The sequence below is a fragment of the Sturnira hondurensis genome, unplaced genomic scaffold (assembly GCF_014824575.4).
Source record: "Sturnira hondurensis isolate 20B ecotype Veracruz unplaced genomic scaffold, ASM1482457v3 Scaffold0004136, whole genome shotgun sequence".
Classification (NCBI taxonomy): domain Eukaryota; kingdom Metazoa; phylum Chordata; class Mammalia; order Chiroptera; family Phyllostomidae; genus Sturnira; species Sturnira hondurensis.
Window position 1 is genome coordinate 13,694,911 of NW_028076767.1, and position 26,612 is coordinate 13,721,522.

At 43.4% G+C, this 26,612-nt stretch overlaps 1 protein-coding gene across 2 annotated transcripts in view; it reads left to right on the plus strand.

The window, feature by feature from the left end:
- Nucleotides 1–26,612, plus strand: part of STAT1 (signal transducer and activator of transcription 1) — a 40,939-nt gene extending 14,327 nt beyond the window's left edge. The window contains exons 7-24 of one of the 2 annotated variants that reach the window (XM_037043742.1): nucleotides 880–971; nucleotides 1,184–1,335; nucleotides 3,572–3,730; nucleotides 5,553–5,645; nucleotides 7,398–7,457; nucleotides 9,456–9,485; nucleotides 9,574–9,667; nucleotides 10,885–10,926; nucleotides 12,139–12,222; nucleotides 12,868–12,966; nucleotides 14,085–14,220; nucleotides 15,728–15,777; nucleotides 16,470–16,564; nucleotides 17,226–17,371; nucleotides 19,146–19,331; nucleotides 20,304–20,379; nucleotides 21,288–21,390; nucleotides 24,816–26,612. In XM_037043742.1, the coding sequence (XP_036899637.1) occupies nucleotides 880–971; nucleotides 1,184–1,335; nucleotides 3,572–3,730; nucleotides 5,553–5,645; nucleotides 7,398–7,457; nucleotides 9,456–9,485; nucleotides 9,574–9,667; nucleotides 10,885–10,926; nucleotides 12,139–12,222; nucleotides 12,868–12,966; nucleotides 14,085–14,220; nucleotides 15,728–15,777; nucleotides 16,470–16,564; nucleotides 17,226–17,371; nucleotides 19,146–19,331; nucleotides 20,304–20,379; nucleotides 21,288–21,390; nucleotides 24,816–24,830 (1,712 nt within the window). In that variant the 3' untranslated portion in view covers nucleotides 24,831–26,612. The remainder of the gene's footprint in view (nucleotides 1–879; nucleotides 972–1,183; nucleotides 1,336–3,571; nucleotides 3,731–5,552; nucleotides 5,646–7,397; nucleotides 7,458–9,455; nucleotides 9,486–9,573; nucleotides 9,668–10,884; nucleotides 10,927–12,138; nucleotides 12,223–12,867; nucleotides 12,967–14,084; nucleotides 14,221–15,727; nucleotides 15,778–16,469; nucleotides 16,565–17,225; nucleotides 17,372–19,145; nucleotides 19,332–20,303; nucleotides 20,380–21,287; nucleotides 21,391–24,815) is intronic. The other variant, XM_037043743.1, reaches the window with a different exon arrangement.

Sequence of the window (26,612 nt, forward strand, 5' to 3'; positions counted from 1 at the left end):
GTTGTTGTTTGTTCTTAATGATTATAGCAACTGAAAATTACCGTGTGCACATGGTTAGAACATGTAGGGTGCTGCTGTAGCCCCATCAATCATTGGGATGATAGTGTGGTTAATACTGGAGAACAAAGGGGGGATCAATGGTGATGGAAGGAGACTTGACTTGGGGTGGTGAACATGCAGTACAGTATACAGATGATTGTACCCCTGAAACCTTTATAATTTTGTTAACCAATGTCACCCCAACAAATTCAATAAGAATATTGGGGAAATTATTGGTAAGACAGGTTAAAACTATGAGAGAAAGGAATTTCAATTACTATTTTAAATTGTCTACTTCTCTCTCTTTTTTTTTAGATTTTTAATTTATTTTTTTGAGGGAGGAAGTGGAGAAAAACATCAATGTGTGGTTGTCTCTTGCACACCCCACACTGGGGACCTGGCTGGCAACCCAGGCATGTGCCCTGACTGGGAATTGAACCTGGAACCCTTTGGTTTGCAGGCCAGCGCATAATCCACTGAGCTACACCAGCCAGGGATCTGTCTACTTCCCTTTTAAAGCTGCGGATTGGCTTTGCTTTTTTATCTGACATTTTGAATTTGCCATTTAGATTCATTGAAATCGTATTTTGACAATGACTTTCGAACCACACAGTACTGCCTCCAGTTTACGTGGGTCATTGAAAACAGGTGCTTTGTTTTGGTGTGTCCACTTTTTATACTTAGGCCTTTTCCCTTGTCCAGAAAGGATGAAGGAGACCCGACTTTGAGCTATCACCAGATAATATCTGGATCATGTGTCTCCTAAATGCATGTGGATCTCGGCCTTCATTCATCTTGTCTTCTTTCACTTTTATATTTATTCATTGTCTCTCCCAACAGAACATGAAACCAATGGTGTGGCAAAGAATGATCAGAAACAGGAACAGATGTTACTCCAGAAGATGTATTTAATGCTTGACAATAAGAGAAAGGTAGTGATTCACTTTCCAGAAAAACATGTTTGTTTTTGTCACAAACTATAAATAATGGACTTGAAGTTTAGAATAGGGGAAAAATTATTATAACCACTTGATTTTGAGCTTCAGTTGAGTTGAAAGGATATTTGTCTTACTTTAAAATAATCCTTTCAAAATCAGTGATTCAAGGTCAATTTGTTGTACTTTGTTTCTGCCTCTCCTTTTAGGAAGTAGTTCACAAAATAATAGACTTGTTGAACGCCTCTGAACTTACCCAGAAAGCCCTGATTAATGATGAACTAGTGGAGTGGAAGCGGAGACAGCAGAGCGCCTGTATCGGGGGACCACCCAACGCTTGCCTCGATCAGCTGCAGAACTGGTAAGGTTCTCCAAAGTGGAAAATCGGCAGTTGGCTGGATAACCATATAAAAGTTTGAACTGCATTTGAACTGCATTGGTTGAATGGATCTGTCAGAACTCTGGCTTGGAATTTGACGCAGTCCAGCTTCTTCTTGCCCTGGAAACACTCATTTGGAAAGCCCAGCACTGTTCATGGCTATGGTTGTGTTCAGCCATGTTCTACTTGATTAAGAGCTTTCTTCTTCCTGCTATACCTATACCGAGGGATGCGTCATTTGTGCCAAAACACAAGTGACATGGTCATCATGTAACAACACATGTAACAACTTGAATCCTAATGTTTTATGAAAAACAAAATAGCTAAATGCATTTTCCAGGATTACGTGAAATAACATTTTGTCATGTGTCATTCAGTCATCCGTCCTGTAAATACTTATGAAATGCTGTGTGCCAGGCGCCGGGCTAGGACCTGGGGACACAAGGATGTGTGCTTTTGGGGCTTTGCCAGTAAGGAGCTCTCAGTGTGGACACAGGAGATACATATGCTAATAATTCTGTGCAGCAAAATGTTGCCAGCACTCTGCAACACATCTGTCCAGAGTTCCATGGAGGACAAAGGAAGGGGTCACCAGGAAAGGTTTCCGAGAGGAAATGGACTTGTACAGGACTCTTGAGAACAGATAGGAGTACTTCATGTTGACCAGAGAGGAGAACAGCATAGACAGAGGCACAGAGTGAGGAGCCTGCAGCACTACACATTGGGTGGCTGGAGAGCAGGGTACCTGGAGGGCAGAAGGAACTCAGAGATGGCAAGAGCCTGGACTTCGAAGTTCTCACACCATACCAGGAATGGGCTTTATTCAGTGGGCACCAGTGGACCAGGCAGGCTTCTTATTTAAGCAGAGGCTCATTTCTCTGACTTTTGATTTAGAGACGTCATACTGGCGTTAGTCTGAAGGACAGAATAGAGACAAAGAGGCCAGCTGGGCTACTGGGGAGGGCGGCCAGAGCACATGGGATGGAAGAGGGTGAATCCTAGTGGATTTGAGGGGATGTGCCCTGGAACAGTTCCCAGGGGTCCAAGGGCCAGAGATCTCGTAAGATGATTTTCTGGACTGCTATTTTTTTAATCCCAGTTCATATTCAGTCATTTATTTTTATTCTGTGAATTGCCTGTCCATACCATTAAATTTGTTGTGGGTCAGAATAGAGCTGCCCAGCCTAGCACACCCCATGTGCCTTGAGCCACCCCTTCCAGTACCCAGAGAGGCCCAGGGCTGTCTGAAACCCCCCAGAGATTGCTTTAGGCCACAAGGAGCCTCTCCCAGAGACACAGATGCCCTCCAGTGTCCCCCACTGTGCTCTACAAGGATTGTCATTTTCTGATGTGCTAGTACAGAGTAAAATCAGCAAGCACTGGGTTCGAATCCCTCTGGAACTTGCCTACCTGCCACCATCCCACCTTCTCATTTCGTGGCTAAGGCTACACTCTCCGTGCTTGGAACTGGACTCTGGGAATGAGTCCACAAACAAAGACGTTTTTCATGGGGAGATTTTCTTCTGTCATTACTCCAGGCAAATAAAATGAGACTTGCACATCCTGACTTGGCTCAGAGGCTACATCAGCTTTGGCAGTTCACTGTGAGGAAGGAGGAAACTGGAAGCAATTGTTAAGTTTCTTCCTTGGTTTATATTTTGAGTGTTTAGAGGGAGCATGTTGCCTTCTTCCAGTTCAGTGAAATGAGAACCTTCGTTTCCTCCTCTCCTCCTAACCTGGGCCTTGTAGCCCTTGTGCATGGCTTCCACAGCCTCCTCTCCTTACTTCCCTGACATAGCATCTACAGCGGCCTCCTCACTGTCTCCTGCATCACCTCTGATGGCATCTACCTTATTGTGTCCCCTCCCTGTCCCCTCCTCTTGGCCCTCTGTTTTTAAATCCCAGTTATTTTACAGGTCCGTTGGAGTCACAGGTGCCCCTAGAAGCCCCCACCCCGACCCATCTCGTTATTGAAGCAGCAGATGTTTGTGATCTGGGCTGTGTAGTTGCAGTTCTCATTGGACAGCATGGGTTACTTTATTCTCCCCAAATAACAACTTCTTAATACCAAGGCGAGCCTTGTTCTCCATCGCTCCCTGCAGTGTGCAGTGCACCTGTGTAGATAGGCGAGCGTGTCTCTGGTTTCCGTGATTCCCTTTAATTCAGGCTGCTTAGGCGCTGTTTCTGTTTGAGACCCCTGTGTCTTGTACCTTCCCAGGTTCACCATAGTTGCAGAAAGTCTGCAGCAGGTTCGTCAGCAGCTTAAAAAGCTTGAAGAATTGGAACAGAAGTATACCTATGACCACGACCCCATCACAAAAAACAAACAGGCATTATGGGACCGCACCTTCAGCCTTTTCCAGCAGCTCATTCAGAGGTAACTTAAAGGAGATTTATTTGCACCGTCTACAACTATTTTACCCAAAGGAAAATTGGGTGGTAATTCCAATAATTAAGAAGAGTTTAATGGATTATATAAACTTTTTTTGTGGCCAACCAGCTCTTCCCGAATTCCTCACTTATACCGAGGGCCCTTCATTCTGCGGCACCTAGAGTGTGAGTTAGGAAATTTTACTCTTTCTCTGTCCCTTCATAGCCAGTCTATGCGGAGACGGTGACATCTAACCTCGTATTTGTCCTTTCCCTCCATGGCTTCTCCTTTTTTCAGGCTTTCAAATCTTCTCTTCTGAACTCATACAAAGTAGCTTCCCCCATGGTCTCCTTCTCAGCCCTCCCTCCCTAGCCCCCATGACCTGGCACTGAGTTCAGCCTGGTTCTTTGTCACCTGCCAATCCAAGTGGATTCCCTCAGTTGGACATTATGCCCCATGCCCACTGCCTGGCCCTCAGAGGCCACTGCAGCGGTGGCTTTCACACCCCATGTCCAGCCAGACTTGACCTCCTGCCCACCCTGTACGTTCAGTTCTCCATGCCTCTCCTAACAATATGTTCTCCACCTGAGAGCCTTCTTCTTGTGTCTCTGTTTTTAAAATCATTTCATCCTGAAAGTTTCAGCTTTTATTTCATTATGAAATGTTCCCGGAGTTCCCCGACAGATGTTATCCCCTCCCCAGATCTGCACAGTTCATTCTTTATTCCTCTCCCACTCTGGATTTTGTTACGTAGTTTGCATGTTTCTGCTCGTTTTAATCAGAAGGTCCTAGAAGACAGTGGCATGCCTTTGTCATCCATTCTCCCCCTCCAGGGCCTTGCCAATGGTAGGAGTCCCAAATATGCATAGTTGAGAGATGGCACCAAGTAGAAGAGTGGAATTCATATTGCAACGGTTATTATTTTTTATGCTAACTTGACATAATAAAAATGTCTTTAATTCCCTGTAGCTGATGTCCATTCAAAATGCCTAGGTGTTGAATTTTGAAATAATCAAGGACATTTACTCGGGTTTTAGAATGCAAATTTGATTTTTTTTTTAAGATTTCATTTATTTATTTATTTATTTATCTTTAGAGGGGAAGGAGAGAGGGAGAGAAACATCGATGTATGGTTGCCTTTCGTGCGTCCCCTGCTGGGAGTTGGCCTGCAGGGAACTGGCCTGCAACCCACGCATGTGCCCTGACTGGGAATTGAACCGCGATCCTCTGGTTCGCAGGCCTGTGCTCAATCCACTGAGCTAAACCAGCCAGGGCAAATTTGATTTTTTAAATGAAAATTAATGTCTGGAAATGATTATTAGATAAATATTACTGAACAATTTCCCTAGAAAAAATTTTCCAAAGGATATTAAAATTTTAATTCCAAATTATGGTGGAAAGCATGGCTAATAACATTTACGTTTGTTTTATTTTTAAATTAGATAGAATGAGCATGTAGCATCATGTTAGTTTAGGGCACAACACTATGACTCCATGCGTGTGTCTGTTGGGAGATGACGACGACAGTAAGTCTCGTCACCAAATTTGGCTCTTAATGCAGATTTGGGAATGAACACGAGCAACGATGGGTTTTCACTGTGGGAGAGTGTCATAGGTCACTGTAATTACTCTGAATTTGTTGGGTACAAATTAGTGAGGTTTTCTTTACTGACCAGAAAACCTCACTTTATTCAACTTGTTAGAATCTTTCAAAATTATTATTTTTTAGCTTGTGCCCTATAACCCCCTTTCCTGTTTAGTGGGAATAGTTTTTTGCTGCCTCAACCTTAATGGAAATGCTTATTTACACTTTGCTGGGAATTTATAGCTCATTTGTGGTGGAGAGACAGCCTTGCATGCCAACACATCCTCAGAGGCCATTGGTCTTGAAGACTGGGGTCCAGTTCACTGTGAAGTTGAGGTAAGAAAGAAAAGCTGTTAACCCCTATGACCCCTATGATGGAGTTTGCACCCCTAACTTCTTTCACAGCACTGTTATGTAGGGCACTTAGAGGAAAGAATTTTGTAGTAAGAATTTTATTACGAATTCTTTTTTTTCTTTTTTTTTAAAGGCAGATCCATTTTTTTAAATTTTTATTTGTCTTTAGAGGGGAAAGGAAGAAGAGAGGGAGAAAAATATCAATGTATGGTTGCCTCTTGTGCGTCCCCTGCTGGGAACTGGCCTGCAACCCAGGCATGTGCCCTGACTGGGAATCGAACCATAATCCTCTGGTTCGAAGGCCCATGCTCAATCCACTGAGCTACACCAGCCAGGGCTTATTATGCATTCTTATCTAGAATATCTAAAAGTCAGTCTTGTCTTTTCACACTAGACCTATAATGGATATATGCATACACACACGCACCTGATTTTTTCCAGTTGTAAATATGATGCATGTTCATTATAAAAGGAATTCAGAATTGCAGAACTGCATGTAATACTGAGTAAAAGTTCCCAGCAGCTTCATTTCTTTTTGAGCGTAAGCTTGTGGCCTGAGCTTTATATGCCCCCAAACTACATGCAGCACATGTGCATGTGGGACTGTGACACATACATTTTTCTGGTGAGTGGATTCATGGCTTTCATCAGACTTTCAAAGTTGTCTGTGACCTAAACATCTGTGGACCACTGTGGTAAACAGCCTGTGTCAGTCCTCCCGGAGTTTTATCCATGTCTACATAAATACACGAATGGGTACATTTGTGTGTGTGTTTATACATAAACACAAATACATATGACATGGAGTATTTTATTTTTGAGAACTAGGAATCTGCTAGTTATGTTGTTTTGCAGCCTGTTTTTCTTCTTGATAATAAACTGTAGAAATATTTCCATGTGAGAACACACAGCCACATTCCATTCGCTGTTCCTTCACAGATGAGTGGCTGGACTTCAAACAGTGGCACTTGCCTTCCAAGTCGGCCCTGGTCCCATTTTCGGGGTGCTGCTCAGTTAGGTCCGTGGGTGCTGCTTCCTGGCCACCGGCATTAGAGTGCCACACTCGAGCCCCTCAGGGTCCAGCACTCACCCCCTCAGTTGGAAAGGGGCACCAGAAATCTAATCCCATCAGTCCGATCCACTAAATGGGGTGGACCCAGACCTGAGCTTCTTCCCAGGGCCTCCAGCTCAGCAGAGCAGACACACCCTGAGTCCCAGCCCAGCGCTCCTTCTTCCTGGTTTTCCAGACTGCCCTGGAATGATTATAGATGAGACCCGCATTTTTGATTATGGGTGATAGTTTTAGTTTTCTCCCAACAAGACAAAACATTAGATACAAGTTTTAGTAAAAGTAATGTTTACTATATTTTACCCAGTCACCCATATAACTGGCCCACAATGGAAATTTTGATACAGCCCAATGTAGGGAGGTGGGAATGTAAATTCAGCGCTGCTCTCTACCAAATTTAAAGTTATAGTTTTGCCCTGGTAATTACACAGCTGAGAAGTTACCCTACAAATACACTTCTAAAACATCCAAGTGGTAATATAAGTAATTATATTAGTAATATAAGTAATAAGTAATATAGTGGAGGTCAACTCCATTGTTTGTAATAACCCAAAACTAGACAAGGTGGGGGTTATTGAAATGCTTATTGACTGGAAATTGGCATAATAAATAAATCGTAATACATAGTTTTTAAAAGTAATGATGATTTTTATTTTTCTTTCCAGACTGTTGGTGAAATTGCAAGAGCTGAATTATAATTTGAAAGTCAAAGTTTTATTTGATAAGTAAGATATCTTTGATATTATCTAAGATACATGTGCTGTTCAAATACTGTTTTTGTTAACCAATCGCAGACTGAAGCACCAGGCCCATTTGCAAGGGATCCCAGAAGATTTTAAGTGGTAGCTCCTACTGTCAATCTTGGGCATTTCCTCTAGACTGGTAATAGCAAGCCCTGCCTTTTTAGGCTATACAGGAACAAAAGAATGGCTGTGTTTTATGCATATGAGCTTGTACTGATCTCAAAGCACTGCCCTGCCTCCTAGGCCAGCCCCAGAGAAGGGGCCCTTGATCAAACAGGAGGCTGCAATTCTGCAGTCACTTGTGATGCTGTTTTTGGAATGAGGTTGACATCATTTGTGGGGCCTGTGTGGAGTCTGCTGGATTCACCCTTGTCTCTTCTGGGCAGTAGGGGCCCAGAAAAGGGCAGGATTTCTCACAGGTGTCTAAGTGGAGCTACCATCCCATTTTGCTCGTAGACCCTAGAATAGCACCAACCTAGCCACTTACGTTAGGGACAAGATGGCTTCCCCCTTCCTTGTTATATTTAATGCTTTCGTTGGTGGGTATGGCACACTGGATTTTCAGAACTATTCCCACTAATCTAAATAACTTTCCTCTGGAATTTTTTCTCTTGCCACTCCTGTAACAATATTCTTCCTCATAGCACAGTTTGTGCCTTTGTCTTTTCCTGCCATCATCTTTGGTTTCTCTATAAACTGCTGCATAAAAAACTGCCCCCAAATTTAGTGACTTAAAACTCAAAAACTTATTTTCCTTACGATTTGTGGGCCGAAGGTGGTCTTGGTCTAGGCCAGCTTGGTTGCTGCCCAGGTGGTCTAGCGTGGTCTGATGACATGTCTGAGATCTCAGCTGGAATAACTGGGCTCTTCTGCAGGGGCCTCTCAAAGGCTGGGCATGTCCACAGAGTGACATGTTCCAGGCAGGTGGGTAAGAGCAGCAGCGTGCTAAGCCTGCTGGGCTAGACTTAGAACCTGTACAGCACCACTCCCATCTATTCTGTGGGTGAAAGCAAGTCAAAGTCACCTGAGGTTCAGGGAACAAGGGACGTACACCAGTCTCTTTAGGGGGAGAGCTGCAAAGACTCTGTGGGCCTTGCAGTTTGCCACGTTCTGCTTTGACTCAGTGTCTCTTTCAGTCTGGTTGTGCTCTTCGCCTTTTTTGATTCTTCCAGCTCTGACTTTCCTTCTTAGTTTTGACAAGGCAGTTTTGATTTTAAATTCTTTTCTATTTTCCCCAGGGGAAAATGGGTCACTCTCCTACCTAATGGTGATCGTCATTCACAAAAATGTTGAATTTCTAGTTTAGACAGGAAAGGAATCTAAGTCATTTCACTGTGAGCACTAATGGTTGGTAACCTGCACCTACACCCCACACTTCCTCTGCCTGGAATGTGACATAGTAATCACTGAATTTATATAGGATGCACGGTCTCTCAAGATTTTAACCTCAGATTTAAAATTTAAACCTGACAGTTTTCCCAAATAATTGACTATTCTGTTACTTTCATGAAAGCATCCAGAAAAATAGAGAATAAAAATGAGGATTAAGCTGTCACATTGGAAGTTCCTCTCAGTTTTATAAGAGCGGAGCAGGGCTCTCTGCTGAGTCCTCAGTGCTCAGCACGGTGCTTCACACAAAGTAAGTGCCCAATAAATAGTGATAACAGAAACTTACATTTTTTGAGGGTGTGCCATGCACTCTTTTTACACATCAGCTAGTTTAGTCCTCACAGTATCTTGTGTGTTTGGTACTGTTTGCACGTTGTATAAATGAGAAATGTGAGGCCCAGATAATTTACTACCCAGCAGTACTTGACAGAGCGGGTGTTGGGAGTGAATGAGTAATGAAAGGGCACGAAACCCACAACTACAGATTTATTTTTTTATTGACGTTGATTTATACATGTTCTTTTATACTGTTGTTAAAAGGCTCATTTCAAAATTTAAATGCACATAAATGATTTTTATCTTTTTTTCCAGAGATGTGAATGAGAGAAATACAGTAAAAGGGTATGTAAAGTACTTTGTACTCTATTTCACTGTCTTCTTTGTTTAATAGTTTCAAGCCGTTTAAGTATTTCCGTCCCTTTTTGCCTAGGTTCAGAAAATTCAACATTTTGGGCACACACACCAAAGTGATGAACATGGAAGAGTCCACCAATGGAAGTCTGGCGGCGGAGTTTCGACACTTGGTAGGGAGACCAGTTTCACCCTTTTATGCTGTGTCTGGTTCGTTAGGACCTTGAGTGATTGAGTGTCACTCTGTGCACTGTGGGATGTGGAGGGCGCCCCGGGAGGCGACTGTCACTGTCTGTGGCCGGTGACTTCACCAGCACATAGGGAACCTCAGTTCTTCCTTGTCCCAGGACTGTTCACTCTGTTTCCTGCTGCTTCCCTCCCAGAGATACTCTTTTGGGGCACAGCGATCCCGGCGCAATATCCCACAGATCAGTGCACACGTAAATTATCTGCACTGGGTGCCTCCACAACCTCAATAATCACTCACTGTCGGCGCTTGCAGTTTCCTCAAAGGTCGTTGTTGCTCCCGTGTCCTGGTTGTTCCTTCTCCCCAGTCCAAGGATGGCAGACCCCCGGGTCAATTCCCAACCCCTTCCTCACATTCATCTTCCTCCTGGTGGTCTCCACAACTACTGTCGCTACTGCTTTGTCTCCATGGGAATAGGGCCCGTCCCCCTGGGCAGTAGATACCAAGCAGGGGAGTTGAGGAGGGCGATGCCTTGCCTGCCTCTGTGAAAACCCTGGGTGTCAGTTCTCAGGATGTGTTGGTGCTAAACTCCCCCTGTGTGTTCTCAGGGCCAGAGCCTGCAGGGAGGTTCATGGCAGCCTTTACAGTGGCAGCCATCCCGTGAACCAGCAAGCTCCGCCAGGAAGCTAGACCTTGTGTGCGAGCTTCGGTCCAGACTCAGGAGTCTGAGGCTGTGCAGAGCTGCTCTCAGGACTCTAAGTTGTTCCCTTGAAAACTCCAGGATTAAAGTCACTGAGGTCCTTTTGGGGGTAGTCTTACTTGGCCTGGAGTTGCTGGGCCCAGCCTAGAAGACTGCCAGTGGAAGGTGGGGGCACAGGAGAAGCTGTGCCCTGAGCTTGGGGAGCATAAAACAGCTAAGGAAGGAGATGGGGGATCATTCAGGAAATTTTGTACATGGGAAGGGAGCAGGATGCAATTTGGGGGATCCTTCTAAACTCTGAGGTGTTCGAGTGATGTCAGGCTGCAGGGGAAATGTGCTTACACAGGTGAATCCACTCAAGGGTATTTCATCATTTGTTCTGCATTCTGAAAATAATTTCACATTCTTCACGCTTTCTAAGTCCTGACTTTGGTTTGATTCGTAAATGAAAGTAGCAACTTTGAAGATTGTGTGGTTTACTGAGATGGTTTCTTGTTTTATAGCAACTGAAGGAACAGAAGAATGCTGGCAACAGAACCAACGAGGTGAGAGTCTGTCTCTAATCAGCAGGTGTGTCCAGTGTGGTTGGCTCAGTACCCTGGTGGCTTGGGACTCCTCACACAGGCATTCAGACCCAGCGGCAGAGAGCAGTGCCTGGGGACTTGGTGTGCTTGTAACAGCAGTAAAAACACTCTTCACTCGTGCTTATGGTTTTGCACACAAATTGACTAGAGCCTCCCAGGCAGCTCAGTGGAGTGGGTATGGTGTTGTGCTTCTGCGTTACTCACACCTCACAGGCGAAGACATTGATCACAGGAAGTCTGCGGGATTCAGCTAGGGCTGCAGAGGGATTACTGTCAGAGGAACTAGGGGCTAGTCTTTCTACTGCCATGTAGAAAACCAAGTGTACCGAGAAGGTTGTCCTGCCCTTGCTCTCCCTACCCCGGGATGTGGTCTTTCTGTTTGTTTCTTTTTTAGAGCTAGATTCCTGAGGAGTTATGTCTGAGATGCATTCAGAAATGAACTGTGGACAGGGACAAAATAGAGTCTGCAGTTGTTTTGGTTTGGAATGTTATAGTGTGCCATCCTTCTTGACCATAACCAGTGGAGGTCAAGGGTCGTGGGGAACAGGGGGACAGGCACTGGCCTGGGCGGTGCTGACATGCCGTTGTCTGGCCCTGATTTGGACCTTTACTACTTTTGTGACCTCATCTAGTGTCCTCTCCTGTAAGCAGGGGTAGCGGCTGCCCTTCTCTGGTTCTAAGTTGCTGTGATGCTCGCATGAGCTAATATGTAGGAAGGCACTTGGGAAATAGTAACAGTTCCACCCTAGTCAAGGTACTTTATGACCCTCCAGGCTTATGCAAGTCAGCCTTTCCGGTAGGTAATCACACCAGCTGGAGGTGTGCAGCCAACACCTGGTGGGGCCCTGGAGGCAGAGCAGACCCGAGGGCCAGGAAGGCTTAGGTCACACAGATAAACCACTTAGAAGTTGCTGTTTCCCTGTTGACATTTCTCTCCTTTAATCTGTAATCCTTACCAAAATTTCAGAAATCTTATTTTTGAGAGAATACCAAGGTATTTGCAATAATTAAATCAAATCTGGGTTAGATGTTGGAAAATTAGAGTCTTTTTCTGAACTGCAGCTGGTTGGGCCCAGACTTTCTACAGCCTGTTGTCCTGCTTATTAGACTCTTGCAAGTTATAGGATCCGTGAATGAACCATTCTCTTCCTTGCCCCCTTTTTTTCTTTTAAGGGCCCTCTCATCGTTACTGAAGAGCTGCACTCCCTTAGCTTTGAAACCCAGTTATGCCAGCCTGGTTTGGTCATTGACCTTGAGGTAAGACTTATATGATCCAGATATGGAATACTTTATTTATTTTTACTTCTAACTGTTACATGTATTTTTATCTCTTTTTTTAAAAGATTTTATTTATTTATCTTTAGAGAGGAAGGGAAGGAGAGAAATATCAATGTATGGTTGCCTCTCATGAGTCCCCTGCTGGGAACTGGCCTGCAACCCAGGCACGTGCCCTGACTGGGAATCGAACCACGATCGCGTAGTGTAGTACACAGGCCCGTGCTCAATCCACTGAGCTACACCAGCCAGGGCTTTATTTCTTAATTTTTGCTCCATAGATATTTACCTAATTGGTAAAAAGATGATCTTTCCCAGCTAATACTATCTGAATTTAATGATTTATGAAGCTAGATCATTGAAGTAACCTTCAAATCCTGTACCCTCAGTGTTTCGGTTGAGCTATCCTATGTTACTTTTTATATGAGGCATTGAGACATGTCTTAACTGAAAGATGTATCAAAAACAAACAGTGAACAAAAGAACATAACTTTACATTCTTAGTTTTCAAGTATGAAATAGATGCACATTTACAAATAATCCCTTGCTTAGTTTCGAGGCTGCACAGTGATCTCAAGCTGACATGTCTGTGATTCAGAGGATTTCAAAGTCTTTGTCATCTTTTAGACTACCTCTCTGCCCGTCGTGGTGATCTCCAACGTCAGCCAGCTCCCGAGTGGTTGGGCCTCTATCTTGTGGTACAACATGCTGATGACGGAGCCCAGGGTATGGACAGCACATCTACTTTGTATTTGGGGGTAACCAGTGATCCCATGCTCTAGCTTCTGTGTATCCAAGAGAGCCCCTAAGGGCCAGATGTTAAGGGACAAGTGGCATAATTCAAGTGCATTACCAAGGATCTTAAGTAATTCTGGAAAAGTGAAGTGTGGGTATGTGTTTCATATGAGAATTATGGTTTTTCCTTCTGTGTGAATAAGCACAGGCAATAGATGATTTAATATAACTTTTATTGTGGAAAAGTTCCTTTATTGTTATTTCTTTCAAATGTATACATCCACTAAAGAAACATGTTCATTTTTAGAGTGTGCATACACACTGTTGATTAATTATAGTTGATTCTCATTATTCACTGTACTCAAGTCCCTTAGTCACTATGAACACTGGTTTAGCAAATACTGAACCCTAAATATGGGGGTAGGTTCCTGCAAGTCCCTGGTTACAACTTTTTGTCAACTACTTAATACATAACCTTGTATATGTGAGTGGCTATTTCAAGATGACCAATCTGACATATGCATTGGTTCATTAACATCAAACTCATGACCAGCAAGCATCGCTGTGACTTATTCCTGAACACAGCTCTTCCAGTACATGTATTTTCTTCTTAAGGCACATCATGGCCTTCTTGTGCTCAGAAACATTAGAGAGCCTTCTGCACTTGGGGTCCATTGTAGGTAACAAAATCACCAACAAGCCAACACAAAAATGCAAAACAATAGCACCATTTAAATAGACTGCAGGAAGGACAGTTTATCCTACAAGAGACAAAACAAGAGGGCAGATTGCCACTTTGTTTGACCTCAGCTGGAAACTGTTGGCTGACTCAAATTTTTCACCACTTCGTGCAAAGGCACAACCGCAGATGGGTGCAAAAGTGCCATGAGTATTGATTTTGGGGTGACGAGTCAATTTTAGGGAGTAGATGAATTCATAAGTGTGAATCTGCAAATAATGAGACTCAGCAACATTTCTCTTGCCTACTGTGAAAACTTCTGTGTGTCACAGAACCTGGAACTGAGCTTTGGGGCAGGTCCATGTATTAGTGCCTAGCTTGTGACTGGTGGTTCTCCGGAGCCATTAACTTTTGGGGCTTTTCTCTCTAGAATCTGTCCTTCTTCCTGAACCCGCCTTGTGCCCGATGGGCTCAGCTTTCAGAGGTGCTGAGCTGGCAGTTTTCTTCTGTCACCAAAAGAGGTCTCAATGTAGACCAGCTCAACATGCTGGGAGAGAAGCTTCTTGGTATGAGCATATTCACTTTTTATGTATATAACAATGCAAACTTATGAAAATTTCTCTACTTGCTCCTTTCTCCTCTTTGCTCCCTATTTTGTTCAAAGAAGAAGAATGTTAAACTCTGCTGGCTTTTCCAGCTACAGCTTATTATGGCTGAGTGGGCATTGCATTTTTTCTCACGTTGGAAAGAGATATAGACCCGATAAAAGACTGAAATGAATCACTTCCCATTATCTCAGTTAACATTTCTGAGCAGGGTTCTTAAGAGAAAGATTTGTGCGTTGTGTAAAATACATTACTTGTGTCTAAAATAAGTTCCTTGATGAGAAAGGTGAAATCTTTATAACCTTGGAGAGAAAAAAGTCCCCAATGTGGGAAGAATAAGGTCCTGGAGTGCCCAAGGCATAGCACACACCGAAGGCTCGGCCTCAGGTGGCCCAGGGAGGAGACCAGGGAGGAGACACTGTCCGCATCAGGACGCCCCTTGACCAGCAGTTTTACCTGATTGGGCAGGTCCCAGCCATAGTAGATAATTCCTTTTCAGTAGCTAATGCCATAGATCGATTAGTCTTCCACCCTAAGCAAATAAAAGACCTACTAGTCTCAAGGTCATCGATGATTGGGAGTATTTACGCTATTTCTTTAAAAATTCACAGGCAACCTTTTTTCGGATTTGCTTTTGCCCAGCAGAACTGCGTATATTACAAGCACCAGTAGGCTCTTCCTAACCACATGGCTCACGGCAGTGCCTTCTCTTGAATGATAGCTGTAACCAGGGATGTCTCGTACTATTTAATAAAAAGTAAAAAATTGCCATATTTTTTCTCCTTATTTGGTGAGAATTAAGAAAGACATCTTTTTTGACTGTATCAGCTTATTTGTGGTTCTCTTCTCGGAGAGATGGGTTCACCACCTCTGATGGCCTGGGCTGCTTTCATTTGTGTAGCTCATGACCTCCTAGGCTCCCTCCCCTCTCTCATTCCCCTCACTCACCAACCTTTTTGATTTTCTGGGCCCATGGCCTGTTTAGAAAAGGAGTGAGGGAAATGCCTAATTAGTATCTAAAACAAGTTTATAAAAATCAAATGTTAGTTAAATAGATTACCTAGGGATGATCCAGGTCTTAGTTTGAATTAAAAAAAAAACAAACTGTAGCAGGGCTGGGAATATAAGACAGAAAACTGTACTTGAACAAGAATTAAGTAAAAATTTAAATTAAAAAAAACAACAACAAAAAAACCCTATAGGATCACTGGTGGAAGAGACCCTATTGAAGGAGAGGGAGGAGGTGAAAGAGGACCTTGCACAGGGAGGGACCAAGCTGAGACTTCTCCAGAAGGTGTAATGAATTAGCACTAGTGTATCTGAGAATATCGACCACGTACATACAACCTTCCTTTGTTGGGTACTGGCTCTGTTCTTTGAGAGCACGCACAAGAGCTAAGCAGTCAGTCCAGCCAAAGCTTCAGAATTTATTTCTGTTTCCTGAAAAATCTTATTTTTATTTGTTTAGGTCCTAATGCTGGCCCCGATGGTCTTATTCCATGGACGAGGTTCTGTAAGGTGGGCACTGTCTGGGTTTTATTCTCTCTGAGCCCATTTTACTCTTTGCTAAGGTTCTTGTATTTCTCACCGTGGTAGTTCCTTAACCACTTGCTTATTTTGGCTTGTTCTCCTCGCCCGTGGGACCCCCTAGGGCAAGTTGTTTACTTTCCTTCAGCACAGAAGGTTGGTCTCCAAGTGTGAGTCTGACAGGAAGCGCCTGCCTGGGTGATAACATTTTTTCCCATCCGAAATGAGCTTTCTGTTTGCTCACACGGGGCCCCCTTGGGCAGCATTTTTGCCTTGTCCATGAGAAATGTGTGCTCTGTGCCGGGGTGGATGGTTTGGCAGCCCGATGAGTTCCCCCAGCCAGTTCAAGCAGAGGAACCAGTCGGAAGGAATCCCCAGACAGTGCTGACAAGCTTGCCTGCGCCACTGGATTTTACTAGTCCGGGAGCAGGTTCTGTTCTGATTCACCCTGGAGGCCATTCCCTGGCTGGCTTGCTGCTGTTTGGAGAGGGAACCGGCCAAGGAAATGGAGAGCTTGGAGCTTGGTGTCTGAGTACAGGAGGCACTGCTCAGTACAGGACAGTGCGCAGCTTTGGCAGCTGGGCAGTCTTTGCAAATTAAAATCTAGTGGTGGGAGGAGGCAGGGTAAGTCACTATTATTTTGGATTTCCTTGTTCCTCATGTGTGTTCATGTTTACTTGCAGGAAAATATCAATGACAAAAATTTTCCTTTCTGGCTTTGGATTGAAAGCATCCTTGAACTCATTAAAAAACACCTGCTCTCTCTCTGGAATGATGGGTAAGGGCCATTGTGTGCATCTCACAGAGATGATGCTTACAGGCTGTCCTCAGGGCTTCATGATAGTGGAACCTCGTAAGATTGAACTAAAACTTTCATAGTATATGTATATGTATATGCATTTTCAAAGCTAAATTTGAAAAACTCTGAATGCCTTTTATGCATTGATTCATTCCATAGAAATGTCTTGAGCACGCAACCTATTGCCCCAAGGAAGGAAGATAACACTTTTTTAGCTCAGTAAATTATTTCTGTTGAACTTAGTCCCCACATTAGTTGATATTTCAACAAAGGCTCTAACCAGATCAGAAGTGCTAGAATAGGAGTATGTATTATTTGAGTCTTCTTCTCCAGTGTAAAAGATGCATACATTCAGGCATTTTCCTCGCCACAATAAAAGTCTCCTTCATCCAGCAAATATTTATTGATCATCCATAACAGTCTGCTGGCACCATATTAATGAGCATAATATATATGTATATATGTGTGTGTAAGTGAAATCCTTCCTGAAGTGTCAGTTGGATTTTAAAGCAACTAAAATAGTCTATTCACTTCTTGCTTTAGTTCATCTGTCAAGTTCTAGTGATCTTGATTTGCAAGTTAACATGAAAAATACAGTCATGACTGAACCTCAAAATGCCTCCATCCTTCTCACATCAAGGTGCATTGTGGGCTTCATCAGCAAGGAGCGAGAACGTGCTCTCCTGAAGGACCAGCAGCCTGGGACGTTCCTGCTGCGCTTCAGTGAGAGCTGCCGGGAAGGGGCCATCACATTCACATGGGTGGAGCGGTCCCAGAACGGAGGCGGTGAGTGAAGGCACTGCACGCCCCCCCCGCAAAGTCCTTCTCTATCTCTGCAAATCAACTTGTACATACGAATATTGAGCTTTGACATAGAATCACAGATCCTGTACTTATCCCCAGCTGAGCCTCTCAGATAGGGTTTAATACATTACCATGAATATCTGTGATTCATTGCCTGGAACATTTTCTACACATGATGGTTTTTAAATGCCAAGGCCAAATTCTTTCTTTTTTCTAGTCTGTTACCTGTAGATGAAAGATGTAAGTCAGTATGACTGACGGCTCGTTCTTGGGAGGAAACCCATTTTGCACAGGCATGAACTTCCAGCCTCACTGAGGGTGAGGCCGCCTGAAGGGCGTAGATGCAGGCAGGCTCTCCAAGAGGGGTCCCGCAGCCAGGGTGCAGCCCTCCCCGCTGCTGTCAAACAGAGCAGTTGCAAGTTCATCCTTGTTATGTCTTGGGTTTCTATTTAGCCAAGTGAATCCATGACTGAAAAATACTGGTTTGGGGAGTAAGGCTAAACAGCTGAGATGGGAGAACAACAGTCAAAAACTGGTTCCTTTTCAGTGTGGCCTGTAGTTCGCTCTGTTTGAAGGACTGGAGGAAAAGCTGATGTGTTTGCTGAAGTTTATGCTTTCAGTGGGAAGGTGGAAAGAGATGAGATAGTTTTCCTGTTCTATTTTTTCTTCTGGTTAAAAACAAAGGAAAGAGAGGAGCTGGGCTTAGAGCCCAGTGTACACAGTAGATGTTCGAGGCTGCTCTTGTCATTTTCGCTCCTGGTTCTTGCCTGAACGGGCTGAGAGATGGAGCTGGCAAACCAGGCAACGATGAAGAAAACTGTTGTCAACCTGAACATTTAAGCACTGCCAGCTACAAAGCTTTAGGATGCAGGTATAGTCTGAGGTTCTAGGGCACAGTTCCCAGGGCATTAAACAGTGGCCTCAGGGATGTCGAGGTCCTGGATCACTTAGGGAGCACCATTAATTAGTCTGGGAGTAAGACAGTAAGGGTTAGTCTGGTTTCTTTCAGTAAGGGTTAGAGAAAAAACTAGCAAATAGGATCTTTTGTTTGTTTTAAAAGTTGTCGTCCATGTATTGTCATTGTTTATTTTAATTAAAAAGTTGTACTTTTCAACATGAAAAGAAAAACAAAGTGAGCTTATCTTTTAGCAGCTTATGGCTTGAGTCAAGATGACCCAGTTAGTAATTAGTTATTTACCTGCCAGTGGGCAGCACACCATGGAAGATGCATGCTTTTCTTTTTTGTTTTTTAAATTTTGTTTATTTATCTTTAGAAGGGAAGGGAAGGAGAGAAGGAGAGAAATATCAATGTATGGTTGCTTTTGGTGCATCCCCTGCTGGGAACTGGCCCCTGCTAGGAACTGGCCTGCAACCCAGGCATGTGTCCTGATGAGGAATCGAGCCACGATCTTCTGGTTCACAGGCCCATGCTCAATCCACTGAGCTACACCAGCCAGGGCTAAGATGCATGCTTTTCAAGGTGCTTAATAGACTTCTTTGGCTGTATTTATAAATCTAAGCAAATAGTGACAAATGCAATGTTGTTGATAGTAATGACTGCCTTTATTTTTCCTGTTTTTAAGAAAGGATGATAATTCATTTAGAAATAAAGCAGTGTGCCATCTGGGTTCGAACTCCTAGATTATGATTAGTCTTAGCAGTTTCCCTCAAATCCATAAATTCTGCTGTGTTTTGTTCTTCCCTCTATTGTTTTAGGATGTTCCAGGAGACTGACTGCACTTTCCTTTTTTTTTAGAACCTTACTTCCATGCAGTTGAACCCTACACAAAGAAAGAACTTTCAGCAGTTACTTTCCCTGATATTATTCGCAACTACAAAGTCATGGCTGCAGAAAATATTCCAGAGAATCCCCTGAAGTATCTTTACCCAAATATTGATAAAGACCATGCCTTTGGAAAATACTACTCCAGGCCAAAGGAAGGTAAGTGGTGATTGTATTCTCATCTTGTCATTGTCCAAAGATTTGCTGGAGACAGGGTCCAATGACAAACCCTGCTCTCGCCTTCCTGTACGTGAAGGGGGAGAGCACACACCCCACCCATGCTGTTACTGACCCACCCCTTTCTTTTGAATTGGTCAAAGCATAAAGGCAGTACAGTTGAAACCTAATGCATTATTTGGCCTGAAATATCTAGTAAGAAATGAGTGAATGGTTTCTTATTCTAGAGGTGTTGAAAAGGTTCATTTCTGGTTTTTTGTATTTGTTACATTATTATCTTTTCCTCATGGAAAGGAGTAAAAGGTAGGAGCACTATAGCCAATTGATTTAGGACAGACTGCTCCTATAAAATTGAGGAAACTGAGGCCCAGAAAAATACAGTAGTTCATTTAGAGTGGCCCAATACATTGTTAAGTCATATTGTTAATAGCCATTATTGTTAAAAGCAGACATAGGCTTAGAACACAGGTCTCTTGCTTTTCTGTCATCACTGAATTGAATTTGAGAAAGTTCAACTTAGATTAATATGGTTTGGAACATGCCAACAAAACTAATTATTTTTTAGAATCAGAAATCTCAACATTAGCATAATCACTTTGGGGGCAAGTCACCCCCAGCTTATCTGGACAGCCGTGTATATTACAGCAACCAGTTTAGGACCATAAAACCAGATATAACTTCACGAATTTTGGGATCCAATTTCTGGAAGATTTCATCTGTGGAAAGGGAAACCACTCAGCTTGACTTCCGTTCTAAACTTTCCTCACCTTTTCTTCCAGTTGTTTCCACATTCCATCCAGAATTTCAGGTTAGTCAGAGAGATCATAACTCCTTAAAGTTATAGGACTCTAACCTGACTATCAAGAAAAATAGTAACATTTTGATCAAAGAGGAAGTTGACTGTTTCGTGTGATTTCTGCTAAAGGAAAGTATATACGGTGTGTTTGCTTCCAGCAGCAGAACCCATGGAACTTGATGGCCCTAAAGGAACAGGATACATCAAGACTGAATTGATTTCTGTGTCTGAAGTGTAAGTGAACACAGAAGAATGCCATATTTAAAGCCTCAAGCCAGCCCTGCTCCTGGCTGGGGTCTGTTGAAGATGCTGGTACTTTGCTTTTCCGTTGTAGTTGCTGCCACCGCCATCCCAGTTGGACTTGTTGGAAAGATCCTAATTAGAGATCCTGGTGTCAATGCCTGTCAGCATTTTACTGCCTTTATTAAAAAAATAATAATAACCAAAACCCCAAAGTTGTATTTAAGGTATATAAATTCTCCCCAAACTGATAACTTTGAAAAAGTGTTAATAAAATGAACAAAACTTGATCAGAGTGGGAAAGCAGTTCTTTCAATCTAGTAGTTCTTGCCAAAGGCCAAAGTAATGATTGAGATACATTTTTCCGCTTGCTTTTATTTTGTTGTTTCATTTTATAAAAGGTAGAAAAATTTTGGAAAAGTCATTGTCAGTAATTTGGCCCGCAGCACTGTCTTGGGGTGAATGGATGTAGCCTTCATGTAAAAACACCCTGGAGCAGCCTTATCTGCACACACACCTCAAGGTAGGGACGAGGGACTCCCCAGACAGTGCTTCTCTGGTGCTTCTCGGGCCAGGGTCAGCCCAAGGCATTGGCATCACAGGGTGACACACCGCACACGGATCGTACCCAGAGTTAACCAGGCAGAAGCGGCGCAGGTTCCAGTCTGGCTCTTTCTCGCTCACATCTCTAGAGTCTAATACATTCCCCAAGGGGCCGGGCTGGGGCCAGGAACCTCCCGTGATCTGTGCTTTTTTAAACACATTTTACAAGAGTACCCGTACCTGATGTACAAATATAAGGCAATGATTTTAATCACAGGCCAAAGGTGAAATGTGTGAGTTGACACCACTGACTCATAGTCTAGGTGGTAACATTCCCTTTCCATTTCTCCCCATTTTAGTCACCCTTCTCGACTTCAGACCACAGACAACCTTCTCCCCTTGTCTCCTGAGGAGTTTGACGCGATGTCTCAGCTCGTGGGCTCCGTAGAATTTGACACTATGGTGAGTAGCAGGTGGGGATGTTCTTGGCTCCTGCTGGTGTGCGCTGGCTGAGACTGGGAGGACACTGGGCAACCTTGGGTCCGGTTGCAGGATGTCAGAGGCAGCCTCTGGCAGACCCAAGAAGGGTGTTTCTTAGGTTGGCTATGATGAGTTGGAACCTGCTGTGCCTGAAAAAGCTGCCGCCCGTCACCAGGGCTTTTATACCTGGCATTTAGCACCGTCCAAAAACTAAGTGAAATGTCATGACATTAAGGAACTAAGATTTCTCTGATAAGAAAGTGTTTTCCTTTGGCATGTTATTTCAGTGCTCTATCTGAAGGAGTGTCATTTTTAGGAAGGGAGGGACTGATGTTTGGTAATGACAATGATGATAGAGACGTCAGCTGGCTGCGGTGAAACAGTTTCCCCTGTTCTAGGTTTGAGAACTGATCTGCTCCGATAACGCCTGCAGCCCTGAAGGCCTTGCCGGGAGCAAAAGGTTCCAGGAGTGAAACAGTTAATGGGTGTCAGGGTGAGAGCGAGTCTTCCTTCCAGAGAGTGTTTTCCAGTATATCCAACAGGAGTGTTTGCTTGTCAGCCTAAAATTCATCCTCTGAAAGGTTTTTTTTGGGGGGCGTTGCCAGATTTTTGCTGAGGCTGTTTAATTTTAAGCCCTTTTCTACACGAAGGTATTTCAGTTTATTTTGAAAAAATTGTTCCATACTTCTAAAAAATCCTATTTGTGTTACCCCTGGCCTTCCTTCCTCTCTGTGCACCTGGTGCCTGGCAGAGCCTAGGTGGTCAGTAGGGAGGATGGCAGGGAAGGGAAGGACCCTTGGGAGAGGGTCCGCTCTTCACACATCAGGGGCCATAGACCTATGTGTTTGGGGAGCTTGTTTGTATAACATCAGTAATACCTGCTTCCAGTTAAGTTTCTGGCATGTAACTTTTTTTCTCCCTTCTTTTTCCTCACCTGAAAAAGCACAGTCTAAAATTTTTAGTCTCTCCTTTTTTTATGCCTTGCCTATTGTTGAGGAGGGGAAAAAGTTACTTAGAAAAATGCTTAGATAGTGTAATAGCAAAATAGTTCCGTTCGTACTAACAGGCGTAAATTTAATCCCTTACGAGTGTGTATGAGGTTCATCCTGTTAGAATGTCACCCCCAGCTCTGCTCTAAAGTGCCTTTATAAGCCTGACACAAAAGTGGCATGAATATAAAGCCAACTCAGAATATGTAAGACATAATGATGGAACCCCAAAATAGGCTGCTTTCCTTTTATACCTCCTTTGTCCCTGAGCAAGTTACCGCATCATCAGGATCCTCACCATGAATAGGAGACACTTATTAAGCACTTAGTGTATACCAGGCCCTCCCCAGGGAAATGACTTAGTCCTCACAACAACCTTCTGAGTTAAGTATTATTGTTATTCCCATTGTTACGGGTGTGGAAAAAAGCACCCCCCAAATTAGGTAACTTGACTCAGCTCCAACAGGAAGGGATGGAGCAAACAGTGAATCTCCCGTGTGTCCCCAGAGCGTCTGCCTCAAAAAGCTCGTCTTCGCTTCCTTTCCAACATGCCCCCTGGAGGAGCTGTTTGCACGGGACACACTATGGTTTATTCCCGTGTATTATGACGCAGGCTTTATGGCTTTGGGTGAGGGGCCGGTGTTGGGATTTGGGCATCAGAGTTCTAACTCTGTCGTCACTGTCATTTCCTGTGACCTTGAGAAAATACGATGGATGAGTTTCCTCCATCTGTGCCAGCAGTGTGATTGCTTTCTCTGGGCTCTGAGAATGACACTGTGGGAGCAATTTAAATAGATCCTAGGAAATGAGTTTTGGTCTCTGGATGTCCCCTGGAGCCATCTCATTCCATTCCAAATGATTCCATTCATTTCAGTCGTAGAATAAAATAGACCTGTTATATATACACACGTCAACACACGCCCCCAAATCTCCAGATTAAAGCCACAGAAGACTCAAAGGGCTAAAAAGAAGCTATAATATGGGCCCAGCACTTGTTGGACAAAAGTTGGATTTGTCACCAAATTGAGTAGAGCCGCCCCCCCCTTTTCTGTGTCCAACTGTAACCTCAGCCATGGTTTCCATTCAGCACCCAGTCCTGGAATTAGGGCATATGCTCCAAGATAGAATAACCCCTCGCAGAGCTGGCTGGTTTCAGCCACGTCTGAAGGTTGCAGCTCTGGGCACGGGTGGCACTGGGGCAGGTGCTTACGCCACCTCCGGAGCAGGAGGACCACATGCTGCTGTGGAGATCGTCCAAGAGAGACAGAGCACCAGTGTTTCCTACAGTGTGACTTGAGTATTTGTTTAGTCTGGATTTCCTGCACCATGAACGTTTCCTCTGCAATGACTTGAAAGCCAGCCACCTCGCCCAGAGGCCTTTGGTAAAAGCTGATGAGAATAATAACAGGAACATTTATTACTCGTTTACTGTTTTCCATCTACGTACTAGGCATTCTACATATACTATCCAATTTAATCCTTTGAACAAATCTATCTGCTATGCATTGTTAGCCTTCTTTGAATATATAAGGATGTGGAAATTTGGAGAAGTTAGTTAATATGCCGTATTACACAGCTAATAAGAGAGAGCGACAGGATTTGAATCCAGGCTTTCTCTCCCTTTCCAAAGCCTCCCATCGTAACTACACATTTTTGGTGTCAGCCACACTGAAGCAGGGCCAAAACATTCATGTGCTTTTAATCCAAAATAATTTTTCTAAGAGCTGTGTGCCACCCACTGTGGAGCACTTGAGATTAAAAAAAAAAAGGGTTCAGTTCTCAAGAGGCCTATAGTCTAGTGCTGTTTCTTTTGGTATTTTGGGCTGAGTAATTCTCTGCTGTACGTGGCTGTCCTACGCATTGTAGAATGTTTAGCAGCATCCCTGGCCTCCACTCGCAGATGTCAGCGGCACACACATCCCCACAGGCAGCGGAGCAGGAGGCACTGCTAGGGGAGGTGAAGGGGCTCCGAACCGTTCTCCTTCTGTAGCTTCACCTAAAAGACATTCGTTTGTTATTCCTGCCGAGTGGCCTTTCAGGAAAATTCATCACTTCTCCCACATCCCTCTCTCTGTCTGGCACACGGTTCAGCATTACCTCACCCTTGTGTTGCATGGGATTTGCCTCATTGCTCTGTCCCCAGACTTGCATAACAGCAAAAAGCTTTATGCAGCCTGGGTGGATTAACAGAATTAAACCAGCAGGCTGCAGAGAATAATCCATCAGCTTAGAGGATATAAAAGGTCTCCTTTAGTTCAGGAAAAAATGATAGCACATGCTAAAAACCCTCTAATCCCATGGCTATGTGCTGTGGGAAGTGTCTTCTTACTACATTGCTGAACAGACAAGCAATGTCAAGTATATGAATCTGCATTTTTACAAGATCATTATACTAAACAACATTGTATCTTTTTACAGATGAATGCCGTATAGAGCTTGAACTTTCTCGTCTTCTCTGGTGACATCTTTCCTTCCCACCTGGCATTCCCTCCTGATGTTCAGTCCCTTCACATCCTACGTTTCTAGGGAAGTGCAAGTCCTACAAATTTGCTGCGACCTGTTGATAGGAAGTGGATTTTTCCCAAATTCAGAAACATGTTACTGTGAAGGGCTTCATGCATCTAATTAAAGGTAAAAGTGAAAGGCCTTCTCCGAAGAGTGGGTTTTACAAATGAAAAACATACAGTTACACCCCAAGTAGTACCTCAGGACAACTAGAATGACATTGCTCTGGGAAAGGTGAGATGTTTATGCTGTATGTAAAGTCAGTGCCCAGCCGTTGTAGGATAGATCACATGGTTATTTAGGGAACTTCTTAAAGTAGGGTTGGCACATTCTGGAGAATTCGTATTTGTTTCCTCTGCTTGACATATGGATGTAAGTTTTTCATTGGTTACCGACAAAATAGTTCAAAGTTTATCTAGAATTATATCAACCCTTTTTTTAATTACATCAACTCTTAACAAAGGTAGCCATCCTGTATCTGGGCAGGAGAGAAAAGTTGTATTATGTATTTTATTGTATCTTCCACACTAGCCATTGAAAGCTAAAGACAGATTTTCTCTCTTGGGGAGAATTAGCCTTCCTGTGTGTATGGCTCTGTGGTATCGGCTAATATCAGTAGAAAGACGTACCAGTGACCATGATGAAGGCACCATGATCACTAGTAAATGAAATCGCCTTCACGGTTCCATCAAGGGAGCCAGGCTAGTATAACAAACAACTCTCTCAAAACAAATATTCGTATTTTTTCCAAAGTTGAAATTAATCATAGATGTAGATGAACCCAGAAATGTAATTGATGTTTTTCAAATGGGTTAATTTGTCTTTGTTGCTATTAGCTGGTATTTACTATGTCATAAAATTTTCAAACTGTGAAGAAAGAATAGTAAGCAACAAATCATCAGCAAGAGATAATGTGAGAATCAAATACCTTGAAAACTTGTCCTGTATAACTGCATTCTTTTCATGCTTTTCACTCTTACATGTGTTTCTCTGACAAATACATTTGCAAATGGTTCCATGATCTGTCCTATCCTTTTTCTAAATCTCTTTTTGACTAAATAGTATTTGTGAAGTGTGCTGTTATGTACTGTCTTCCATCCTTAGTACTGATGCAGAAAAGTAGTGTGGGGGGCGGGTCCCGCACGGTTCTTCCGGACCCCGTGCACGCACCGCTGCCTTTGTGGCCATGTCTCAGAATAACCCCACTGTCACTGTGCGAATGTGTATTTGTCTGATGGGGGTAAAGTTTTATTGATGTCTGTTCTGAAATTAAAGCGAAAGTACATGTATTGCACTAAATATAATATGCACCATGGTACTTTTCCTGAACACGAATTAAGGCTGCCTCCCAGTTCTTATATAAAATGACATAAGCCTGGCTGGGTTTGCATTGACTTATTGAATTGATGAAGAAACAAAGACATTAACAAAATATTGTTTCTAATTGCTGGTGTTTAACCACTTGGCATTTTTTGCCCTTCGAGAATGATTTGGCATGGTTTCATTGTACTGCACTGGCCGAGAGACTTTGTCTACTTTTCAGAAGTGTTAAAATGCTCGTGTTAGTCTCTAACATTAATAGCATTTGGTGTAAAGGTTTAAAAAATTACTGGCATTATGTGTAGGTTTGGTGTTTTCTTATTTTTTTAAACTTACAATTAAACACAAAAATATATCAGTCCTTACTTTCAAATACAATTGGTAATACCA